A 12,034-nucleotide genomic window follows, 5' to 3' on the forward strand; every position below is an offset into this window, starting at 1 on the left:
GTTCTTTTGATTCAGAATGAACCTGTGCTGTTATCCCATCAGGTAACATTAAAAAGGGGCAGAGGTACATTTTAAATATCCTAAAGATGATCTTATGGGAGGGCTCCCTTTAAAGATAACCACCCAAAAAGAAAGACTAATAGCAGATTTAATTACTTCCCCAGCTATAACCAAAAAGACAGAACCAGCTGCAACCAATAACAGCTACAGGGGCAGAAGAGAGCTGCAGGTGGAAAGGCCAGAGAGTCCAATTCATATTGATTCTGAACTTGTGTTGTCCCAGCACTGATGCTCAAAGAGCCCTTTGCCACTGTTACCTTTTGAACCCCAATCTCAAACCATCTGTGATCCTTAAAGATTTTTAGCTGTTTCCATGAGCCTGAAGGGGTGAATCTGACAGGTCTGATCCAGTGCCAGCTGGGTACGTGCTATCTAATTTTTTGCTAGGGTTGTGTTTGGGTGCAGCATTCTGGGTTTCTGATCCCAAATATCTCATTTTCCTTTCTCCCAGGCCTGGCTGGGCTGAACTCTGGTATGGAAATCAAGCTGGAAAGGTTGCTCCATGCAGCTCCAATTGTGAGAGCTGGGCAGTTTTGTAAAAGCCCTTTGGGGCTACTTTGGGTGGAAAAAGGACCTGCGAACAAAATGTTTAGGTTTGTTCCAGGAGGCTTAGCTAACAGATGTTGGCTGGGTCCCTACTTTGAGGGCTTTTTATTGCATATTCATGAGCTGACCTTTCTACCCACTTCCAATGCAGGGAGGATGTATATCTACATTTTCCTTGCAGTATTTGGAATATAAAAGGTTGCCTACATGACTGAATGTGCAAATGGATTGGGGTTTATTATGTCAGCTTCTTTCTGTCTCAGTTTCTCCCGAAGCCCTTCCATGTTCTGTCTGCATCTGCTCTGGGGTGGCCCCCAGCTCCCCAGTTTCTCCAGCAATTACTCTTTTCCAAGGTAGAGTCACCAGGGTATGCAGTGGGGAGAAATGACATTCTAAATTAAGAGGCTCTCACAGACTTGCAAGATGGTAATTTGTCTGTAACAAAACTCCTCATTAGAATACTGTTAATTTCCTTTCTGTGACAATTATAGCACAGCACTAGCTCATATGTGCAATGAGCAGAGATATTTCCCTGAAAAAAAAAAACCAACCCAAACTATCATTACCACTGGTGAAAAACATTCCTTAGAGGAGAAAAATGAACTTGTAATTTTGCAGCAGTTTTCCAGGTTAGTGGGAGTTTGGTGTTAGGGCAAGGTTTTGGGGGTTCTCCCTGTTGTTGATTGCACTCATGGTTGGCATTTTCCCACCAGCACCTGGAATCAGAGACAATACAGTCCCCAACTGTGTGGAACCTGTTACCCCTGAAATTCAGCTCGTTTATTCTCTCTTTGCTTTAAAAACTCGCTCCCCTCCTCCCTACAGACATCTTTGAATGACTGCTGTTTCTCTCTGTTGGGATAGCATATGTTTGCTTATCCATCTGTTTTGAAGTTTTGATGAGGTTTGGTTTTTCAGTCAAAAAAAAAAAAAAAAGAGATTGTTTTTATAATAGCTGCTTAGTGCCTGGAATATTTTGGCAGGGGTGGTGTTGTATGAGTGAAGTGGGTTAGTGTTTCTCAGAAGTGCCGGATTTGGTCTCCAGTTCTTGTGCTTTGGGAGAGCAGGCTGGACAGGCTCCAGAGCAGCCAGAAGTGGATGCTGTGCTCAAGGTGGCGGTCCTTGAGGGGGCAGAACCTCATCACTTGCACTGGAGACCCTCGAAGAGCTTTTATTTTGATCTCATTTTCCCACCCGAATCCTGAGGTAGAAAAGTTCTGCTCTTCGGGTCCAAAGGTCGTGGTTTTACTTCTTTGCTTCGCTTCTGCAGGATGGAAGATCCTATTCCTTTCTCAGAGGTTGGAGAAATTCTAGCTGCATTTGGGTTTAATTGTTGATGCTGTTGTTGTCTGTTTTTTAAACAAATTCGTAGAGAAAAGATGGATTTCTAGCTTGGTGCTGTCCTTATGGCTGAGGTGTCTGATCTGATGCTGGACCTTTGCACCCAGAAAACGTGGCGTGTGTGGTGCTGGACCCTCTGTCTGTTCTGGCTCTGTCTGGCTGTGGCTGTCGGTGCAGCAGCAAGCAGAGGCACTGGCACCATGTGGCTCAGCCTGGCTCTGCTCGCCCTTCCCCCTTGCCAACCTGCTATTTCTGCGCTTCACTGGAAGAAGCTAAAACTGCTGGATTTCTGCCTGCAGTCAGGGCATTCCTCAAGTTCCTAATCCGGGCTCCAGGTGGTTAAGTTACCCATCCTGGCACACAGGAACGAGTCATTACGGTGAAAGGTGTAAAACCCCGCACCAGCCCCTCACGGTGGGACTCTCCGGGACGGAGAAGTTACCTGCTCACCGGCCCGGGGGCTGCCCGGTGCTGGGCACGGCCGATCCCCGTGGGTCGGCCCGGGGGAGGCGGTGCAGGGACTCCGGGGCCGCTCCCCCCCGGCCGGGGCCGCTCCCCCCGGGGCCGCCCAGCCGCATCCTCGGACGTGCCGCAGCTGCGGGCTCTGCCTCCCGGAGCCCCCGGGGGCTCCCCCGCGCCGGGAAGGGCGGCCCCCCGTCCCCGGGCGATGGCTCGGGGGAGGCGCCCGCCGTGCCCGGGCCGGGGGCACCGCCCGGCCGCAGGGGCGGGCGGCGGGAGGCGGGGAGGGGTCAGTGCCCCGGCCGGAGCGCGGCCGCCGGGATGATGCCGCCCGCCGGCGCTGCCCGCGCTAATTGGATGTTCCCTGGATGGAGGATTTCCTCCCCTGCCGGCTGCAGGAGTCATGAAGGCAGGCTCGGCTGCGCTTGAAAGTTTGCCAAGCAGCAGCTAGGTTTAATTTCTTTAAGGATCTGGGGAGAAGGGGGGGGGGGGGGGGGGGGGGGGGGGGGGGACCGTTTCCAAGCATGGGAGACAGGCTGCCGGAGCCTCACGCCAGCTCTTCCCCTGCTGTGGCTGCCAGCGCGGAGGCGGAAGAAATCGAGGTGCTGGACTCCGAGGATGTCCTACCTATGGCCGCGGAGGATGTAAGTTTGCTTCGCTCGGTGTCTTCCCCCCTGTTCCCGGGCCGGGTTAATCGGCTCAGGCTATTCATAGCTGCATCCCGGGATGGGGGCAAGAGCGGGGCCGGTGACCCTGCGGGGCTTGGGAAAGCCGCTGTCCCCGCCGCCCTCCCTCCGCCGCTGTCCGCGGGCTCCGGCAGCCTCCGGGCCGGCTCCGGCCCCGGGGCCGCCGCTGCCGCCCCTCCCTGCCCCGGGGGCCCGGGCAGGCAGCCGGTCCGCCCGGAGATGCTGCGGCTGCCGGGCACGGGCAGAGGGATGAGCGCCGAGGCGACCCTGCAGCCCGGAGAGAGGCTGACGCCTTGGCTCCAGGGATTCCAGGGCACGGAGAGCTTCTCCAGAGTCCCGGCCACCCGGACGGTGACAGATGCGAAGCGCTCCCGCTCTCGGGAGCTGCTCCTTCTTCCAGCCCCCGAGCAGCAAACAGCCGAGGAAGTTTTTTCCCCGGCTCGGCGGGGCTGATGGCTTCCCTCCACCCTCCGAGCTCTGACTGCACCTGAGAGTGGGATAACTTGGCACCGGGGCTCTGCCTCTGCTCGCCCGGCGCAGAAGGACACCGAGTCTGCTCCTGCCAGGCAGAGACTGCAGAGCCGAGGCGATTGTTCTGCGCCTGCCGGTCCCGGAGACAGGAGCTCGCTGTGCACCTGTCTGGGAGGGAGCGAACGGGAGAGATCCTGCATTCCTGGTGCATCCCAGGACTGTTCACAGCTCTCCTTCCCAGCCAACTCGGCTGGGATGAGGATTGCAAAGTGTCTGCTCAGTCTGCAGCGGTAATCCTGCCGATGAGACATGAACAGAGATGCTAAACGTCTTTCTGAAGCGGTCTCTGGTCTTGCACCGCTGCGAGAGGGACACTTGGGAGCTGAGCCTCCAGCAATGGCGCATCCCCTTTGCTCTCTGCTTTCTGACGCTGCTGGAGGAGCCCGCCCGGGGATGTTTAGGGACGGAGCCTGCTCCTCATGCCCGAGCCCTTCCTTCTGAGTCACCTACAGTTCGGTTGCTGTTGGATTTTCCCCCCAGAGGGTAGCAGAGGAAGTGCAGTTGCTCGGTACAACTGCATTCCCCGGGCTGCATCCCTGAGCACTGTGCAGTCAGGAGGGAACGTGTGATGCAGTTTGACCTCTGCCAGACTGTCCTAGGAGGAGATGCCTGATCCAGGGGTATGTGTAGCTTTGACTTGGAAAGGGTGACTTTCCAGGAGCTTTCCCACTCCAGGTTTCCACGTCCCAGCTCTTGCTTGCATCAGCCTGTGACCTTTTCTTCTCTGAAAAATTCTGTGCTTGTCTGGATGCTCCTCCAAGAAAGATTTCCTGTTGTGGCACACATGGGCCCCTTTGAGTCCCTCCAGCCTCCGCATGAGCGCAGCCATCAGCGATTCCATCCTGCCAGGGAGCCAGGAGATGCTGAGGTGCTGAGTGCCTGGCAGGATTGGGCTCCTGGGACAGGAGGTTTCTCATCCCAGTTGTGCTGGTTCTTTGCTGCTCGACCTTGAGGTAGGACAGCCCGGGTCAGGCCCAGCTCGCAGCATCACTGTTACTGGTGTGGGATCTGCACTGTTATCTGACCCTGGTACATTGTTTTCTGTCATCAACAAAGCAGCCCCAGAGCTGCAGTTGCAGTGGTTATAGGAAGCTGCTGAGACCTGGCAGTGGATGATGTGACAGAAGCCTGAGGTATCGTGTATCATCTGCAAGTCAGAAGAGCAGGAAGTGGTGTAAATGCCCTCCTTCTCCTCGGCCAAGCTTCCCTGCTGAAACAGGCAGGCTACAGAGCATCATCTCTGAGAATTCCAACTGCTCTGCCCCCTTGGGACCTCACTGGGGGCCAATTTTCTGTTGTTATTACATATGAAAGCTTGATGGGAGCTCTCTGGCTTGGCCAGCAAGAACTGACACAGGGTCAGTTTTTATGTGTTATTAACCACAAAAACATTACATAGTGGAGGTTTGGCTGCCACAGCATTGGCAGGGTGTAACAGCTTAGCTGTGATGTCATTGCAGCTCTCAGAGCAGCCTTCCACAAAGCCAGGATCCAGGCAGTCCCAAAATGCTCTGTTTAATGTGCTGGGCTGATTTATGATGATAAATGGGAGTTTGTAAATGGAGGGAGACACGGGGAGGAGGGGAGCCAACAACTTAACTAATGGAAAGGAATTCGGTGGCCTGATATCCCAGTGTCTCTCCAGTCAATTCTGCTTTAGATTTGCCTAACATGTGAAAGGAAATGTTCTTCCAGGACTAGATAAGACTCTCACCAGAGTTCTGCTTTGCCTACAGCACAGTGAGATTTGCTTCTGTGTGTCTGACATTTGTGATTTTACTCAATTTGCTTTTGTGGCGCAGTGAACGAGGCAGAAACAAAATGTTGTGTTGAACAGCACCTCAGACAGCAGAGCTGGAAATGGGAAGGTGTTTTCTGCAGATCCCAAGCCAGTGGTTACCCCAGTGTTGCCCCATGGAAGTTGCTGTCTTCTGAACTGGTCCCTAAATCCAGGAGAGATGAGAGAGCCTTACACAATTCATTAGGAATGTCCTCTGTTCCATGGGACACTGAGGCAGCAAGTCCGGGTTAGGGAGGTGACTTGACATCAGTCTTTCTGCAAAACATAAATCAGAGCCAGTCTCCAGCTGGTTTTGTCTGTTCCCAAGTGACAAGGACTTGTGGAGTGTTCACGTGGCTGTGAGTGTTGGAGCTTCCTCCTATACAGCATTTTTAAGGTGTGGGATAAATCCTTATTATGGGCTCTCTCCAGCCTTCCACCCTCCCACCTTGCACAGGAGGAATTCCCTGTTTTCCAGATGTGGACATGTGAGGTTCAGAAAACTGGTGGGCTCTAAATGACCCTGCCAGAGTCAGGGGCAGGCAGCAGACAGGGCTCTGAGTCCCCAGCAAGGCAATCGAGGGGTCAGTGCTGGGCCACAGGATCTCAGAAAGGGATCTGAAAAACCATTGCTAATTCCCCCCTCCCTCAATACGCTCCAAGCTTTCTTGATCCCTGGGAGTAAAAAAGCCTTTTATTCCTTGCTTGCCTGCAAGCAGACAAAGAGGGAGAAAACAGAATTAACACATGAATGTTCTGAGTTCATCCTAATTTGGATTTGTAAATGAAAACTGTCCTCCCTGTGTTTGGTAGATTCCCCCTGCCTCCTCCCCCGGAAGGGTAGGTGATTCTGGGATGAAGAAGGATGCTGGAAATGGCATTAAATCATCTGGCTATTCCTCTGGTAGAATGTACTTCTCCAGTTTACTGCATGTTAATGTCGTTGCTCTTATACCTTCTTTTTCTTCTTTTTCCTCCCTCATGCATTGCCTCTCAGCACTGGAAAGCCCTGTTTGATCAGGTATGTGAACATCTGCTATATTTCTGTGTCTCGTGAGCAGGGAGCCTTCACTCCAGTGCATGTCCCCTGTGCTGGCTTCCCCCTGCATTTCAAGCACAGCCTGGGAGGAACCTGCTCCCCGCTCCCCCAGGATGCTGATGTGCAAACCATAATCATCAGCACTGCTCTGGGCCTTTCTCTCAGCCCCTCTGCAGAGCAGCTGGGGACAGGAGTGAGCCCATCCGTGATGGCACAGGGGCTGGGCCAGGGTGCTGCAGCAGGTGCTGTGTGCTGCCAGTCGTGCTGTCCTTGCCTGTACCTTTAGAGGATGTTCCAGTCTTGCAGGCAGGCACACCAGGACCTGTAAAACCAGCGCTGTGCTCATTGAAATGGCTCCCCAGCTGCTGAACTGACTTGGGTGGGGTTTCATCCTGCGGGGAGCACCTGCTGCTTGAAACTATTAGCAAAGAATTAGCAAAGTATCTGTTCCTGTCCCAAGACTGTGGCTGTGTTGTGTTAAATGCCTTGGGTCAGACCTGTAGCTGGCTGAAATCAGCTCTGTAGGGCTCTGAGTCAGAGCTGCAGAGATTTTGGGTGGTGGGCTGGAGTTTGTAAACGATGCTGTCAGCCGCTTTAACGGACACCTTTGCTTTGTGGCATTCCCTCCGTGTGCCAGGTTGAAATGTGAAGCACTATAAACTGGAGGATTTTTCTAGGGTTGACTGGCTTCTAAACTGCAGCCCCTTCTTGATGTCATAAACTTGTGTGCAGTTGTGTGTGCGTGTAAATGTCACCTTCTTTAAGGGAGCTGGCTCCGACTGCCAATAAAGTTGGGATGGGATTTCATCCCTGCTTTATGAGGCGCTAATCCTGCCCCTGTGGCTGGCCGGACTGCAGAGCCAAAGCTGTGGTGCAGTGTGTGCAAGGATGTCCTTGGTGCCCTGGGGGTCCCGTTATCACCCGGTGAGTGCTGCTTTACACCTGACCGTGTGCCCCAGTGCTGCTCCACGTGTCTGCACTGCAGCACCGCGGCTGTGGCACAGTCAGTGGTGGGTGGGAGCTGGGGGAACCCTGATGGTCACACCTGAACTGTGTGGTGTGCTGGAATTTCCTGGGGCTCTTGGGCTTTGCTGCCACTGAGAGGGTGGATGCAACAGTGAGTTGCTCGTGGTCTGGGCTGGAGGTTTGTTACAGCCACGTTGAATTCTCCTGTCTCCAACGCTGGCCTTAATTTGGAGGCTGATTCTCCAGGCATCCTTTGAAGTCACTGAGCCCTTGTGGGATGGGGCTGTTGGCTGGTAGATACCTCAGGCTCAAAGAGAGGAATCTCTAATTTCCCATTGGACTTGCTTGAATAGTAGATGGGGGGTTTTCCTTCTTTTTTTCTCCTTTTAAGGGAAGGGAGAGTTTGACTGTTGGATTTACAGAACATTAGCCCAGTGACAATGGAACTGGCTGTAAAGGCAGACCTCCAGTAATTAGCTATGTTTCAATTAGGGCTGCAGCTGAATTTTAAACCTTGTCTGTAAGGCTTTATTATCAAAGAGAACGCAACCTGTGACAAGCAGTCGTAAGTCCTGAATGAATCAACGTTGTCCTTGTTGCCCCTGGGCAAAGCTGACGTGTTCCTGGAGCATTCCATCAGCAGAGCAGTGCAATTAGTCCTGCAGTGCAGTGCAGGATGCCGTTCGTCAGGGAACAAGGTTGCCATTCCCAGCAGCAATGTGCTGGTGGGAGCACTTTGTTTGGCTCTGATTGGCATCCATGTGAAACACTAGCAAGCATTGCTTGCTTTTTTTTTTTTTTTCCTGTGGGGAGATACTTAAAACTTTTATTTAAGTTTAATGACCAAAAAAAAGCAGCAGGTTTCTATACATACAAAATTAAAGGGTTTGGTTTTTTAATGTCACCTCCTCTCCCAACATCTTAATTAAAAATTCAGTAATTTTTGATGGAAATTGCTGCTCAGCCATAAAGCAGTACTTTTTGCTTGGTTATTTTGGGGGAGAGAGGACACTGACCATGCTTTCTAGAGGAATTTTTTATTTGTTTGGATCCAGTTCTAATCTGTCACACTGGGAACTGTCAGTGGCTCAAGCCAAGATCTTCAGCCACTTGCAGATAGATTCTCTTTAAGAAGTAAAAAAGGATTAAATTTGACGAAAAACTCAGACCCAGAACTGCTTCCTATGCTTTGAGGTTCAAAGAAGCCCCTCCCAGGGAGAAATCCTGACTACACTGAAGCAAGTCCCCGAAAATTCCTCCTGCATTTAGTGGGGTCAGCACTTCAGCCGAGAGTTTGGGAGCAGCAGCCTGGCAGCTTTGTGGTGCTGCAACCAGACAGTTCCAGCTCAGCTGCTGCTTCATCCTGTGCTCGCAGGATGTGGGTTTGATGACGAGGCCGTGGCCCTCGGGCAGCTCTAACTCACTTTTATAAGGGGACTTTTATAGGGATTCATACATTTATTTATTGTGCTCATAAACACCCTCCACCCCCACACACACATCTGCTGCCTTCTGCAGAGCCTGCCCAGCCCTGCGCGCTCCTCGCTGCCTGCTTTGGAATCTGAGCCCTGAGCAGAGCCAGGCACTGCTGCTCCAGCCCTCTGCAATCACCTGGGGGGTTCTTCATTTGTTCTTCGCTGGCCAAACCCTCAGTTTTTAGTTAATCTTCTGGTAGAGATACAAATGTGACGGTCCCAGGAGTGGTTTCACACTTCTCTGTGCTATTAAGATTCCCTGTTAATTGCCTTGCACGGACATGGGAACATCTCCCTGTCCTTGCTGAAGCCAAGTTCATGGCTAGAGAGAAAGTCTGCAGATGAGTCTCCTGAGGGGCAGTTCCAGCTCTGCTGTGTCCTTTGCAGGGCCTCAGTGCCCTTCTTTCCTCTGTGTCCCCAGTGCCCCTGTCCTGCTTTAGCCATGGCTGCAGCCATTCCAAATTGGAATTCCCCATTCCTTGGCTGTGCTGGGGAAAGGGCTGTCCGGGAGGGTGATCTTTGTTCTCAGGACAGACCTGCCTGCTGAAAGTGGCTCTCAGCCCTGTTAAATGCCAAGAGCTTGTATCATCCTCTCTGTTTCCCCATCCCCATGGCTGCTGAGATTTCAAGGGTGAATTAACATTATCAGCCCTCATCTTGGAGTTCTCACTTCTCACCCATACCTTGGTTTGTAGTCATGACAACAAACTTGTTTTAAATAGACACACAGAAAACTCTCCGAAAAGACCCTCCTCACTGGCTCACCACCTTGATCCTATTGCTTGTCAATCCAAGCTGTGTTTTGTTGCAGCTGCTTTAGAAATCCTAGATTCCTTCCCGAGACTTGTACGTGGGTGTGATGGCAACAGATGAACAGAATTTATGGGGAATGCAGAGAGATGCCAAGTTACCCAGTCTGTGTGGGCAGCTAATGGAAAACTTGAGCTCAGAAACAAGGCTGGAGAGATATGCACTTGCCAGGAAGAGTTCAGTTGCTGACACTACCAGCAGTGGGTGCAGCTGAACCTGCTCTGCCATGCTCTCATAAAACATTCAAATGTGCTTTCAAATATGCTGACTTTGCAGCCGCCCTAAGTCCAGGGCTGGTTCCTGCACGACTGAAATTGCAAAGCAATCCATAAAATCAGGCCGGCTATTATCATAGGCTGCTTGTAGCTGAGAAAGGGAATTATTTTGAACTCAATGAGCTTTTATGTTAACCGTGTTCCTTTTCTCTGGACAGCCTTTAGCACGGGCAGGACAAACTATTTCCCACACTGTAAAAGAAATTCCATTTCGTTTACCGGGGCACTGTTGAGCTAAACATCACCCTTCCCTTGGAAAAGCTGCCCTGCCTGTTGCTGCTGGCAAACCCCTGGCAGCTGTGGCTCTACAGGCAGGTCCTGCTGAGCTGTAGGCAGTGCTTTGGGACTCCAGGTTTTACCTCTTTGTCTGGCAAATACCTTGTGTCTCACTGCTGGGTTGTGTGGGTCACTGGGAGCAGGGGGAGCTCCAAGTGCCATAGGAGGAACAGGAGGTGATGGCAGTGAGAGCAGCAGTGCAGGCAGGGGGTGAGCACTGGGCTGTGTGCAAGTCCTTGCCTGAACTTTGCACTGTCACTGCCTTTTTTGAGTGATGTCGGTGTGTCCATATTTAAGCGGGGTGGTACTGCAAAGAGGTCGTGGGAATTAGGAGATAGTAATAGAGTTGTTTCTTCATCTCCTGAGGTGAACTGGAGAATCAGGGATGCATCCAGTCCCCAAACCAGGGTCTGCCTTGTCTGCTATATCAGATGCTTCTGAGAGTGTGACAAGAAATGTGCCCCCTTCTCCCCCTCCGCCAAGCTGTGCTTTGTGAAGGGGACAGACACTTTAAAAGCTACAAGGGTCTCTTGGCAATGCACAGAGGGGGTTCTGCATCTGCCCCACGCCTCGGAGTCTAATCTCATTTACAGTTGTCAGCGGGGGCTGCTGGGGGAGATGAAAGGCGGAGGACAAGGCGGGAGAACAGATTAGTCCTGAGCAGAGGGCGCAGGGAGTGCACCTGCCCCTGCCCCGCTACCTTGAGGAGGGGTGGCAGCAGCTGGGCATGTGTCATCTGCTGCTCTTTGAGGCTCCCGGCCATGGAGCACACGATTAATGACTCAGGGGCTGGGCTTTTGTGAGCCATAAAGCCCTGGGATTTAGGCTGGGCTCTCAGGCCTTTTCCCTGAGCAGCACCATCACTTTACATTTCTCAAGTGGCCTTGTGCAGGGAGCTGCTGTCTGCGGCCACAATGCTTCCCTTTCTCCTCCCTCCCCAAACCGGGCTGACCTTTGTCATGCAGCATTAACCCTTGGACTCCTCCACTTTGAGTTATGGGGTTGGGGAAAAAAAGAGAGTCCCTTCAAATTCATTGCCCTGTGGACGGCCTTGAAGGGAAGAATGGGCTGGTGGGACAGGATCTGGTTTTGCTGAAGGAGATTGGTTTGCTGATGCTCTTTGGATTATCAGCTCCTCACTACCTTCTGCCAGAGGCTTTTTTGAATACAGCAGCACCCAGGAAAGAGGGGAGGGGAATTTATCCTTCCCTCTGTCAGGGAGGGAAACTGAGGCATTTAGCAGCGAATCGTTGTCTGAGAGACTATTCCCTCTGCAGGCTGGTGCCTTTTACTGTGCCTGGATTAGCCTGTGTCCATCCCCACTGTTGTTACAGGGGATGGCAATCTCCCAGCACTTCAAGGCTTATACTCAGATTTGGCTTTTAGCCACGATGCCCTGGGCTGATGGCTCAGCGCGGAAAAGTGACACGGAGGTCGTTAATGATCTTCCTCCTCTCACAAGATGAACAGCAAAAATGCCCCAAGATCCTCCTTCATCTTCTGATGCCCCTGCGCCCTGAGCACCACCCAGCCCTTAAGCTGGCTGTGGGTCTCTGGGTTGTCTGTATTTACACCCTGTTTGTGGTTTGTGATCAGCTATCCCATTTCTCCTTTCCCTGGCTCCTTGACTGCTCCTCTCTGCAGTCCCACAGCCTGCGCAGACTGTTGGCTTTGCCTCGTATAAAAGTTTGGGGGTAGGAGCCATCAGTAGGAACCAGATATTGGCAGTGTAGCAAACACAGCACTGTGAAGTTTGTGCCAGTACAAGTAGGCATCTCCCAAAATGTTTG

At 52.2% G+C, this 12,034-nt stretch overlaps 1 protein-coding gene across 5 annotated transcripts in view; it reads left to right on the forward strand.

Annotated features, from left to right (window-relative positions):
* Positions 1–12,034, forward strand: part of RHBDL3 (rhomboid like 3) — a 53,274-nt gene that overhangs the window by 508 nt on the left and 40,732 nt on the right. For 2 of the 5 annotated variants that reach the window (XM_027882415.1, XM_027882417.1), the window contains exons 1-2: positions 2,931–3,050; positions 6,401–6,424. The exons of 1 other annotated variant lie outside the window; for it this stretch is intronic. In XM_027882415.1, coding sequence (XP_027738216.1) covers positions 2,931–3,050; positions 6,401–6,424 — 144 coding nt within the window. Of the gene's footprint in view, positions 1–2,930; positions 3,051–6,277; positions 6,425–12,034 lie in introns of those variants that run through there. 2 more of the 5 variants (XM_027882416.1, XM_027882419.1) reach the window with 1 other exon arrangement.

This window comes from Empidonax traillii, unplaced genomic scaffold (assembly GCF_003031625.1).
Source record: "Empidonax traillii isolate 1590-97213 ecotype Southwest subspecies unplaced genomic scaffold, ASM303162v1 scaffold105:size1093405, whole genome shotgun sequence".
In the NCBI taxonomy this organism is placed as follows: domain Eukaryota; kingdom Metazoa; phylum Chordata; class Aves; order Passeriformes; family Tyrannidae; genus Empidonax; species Empidonax traillii.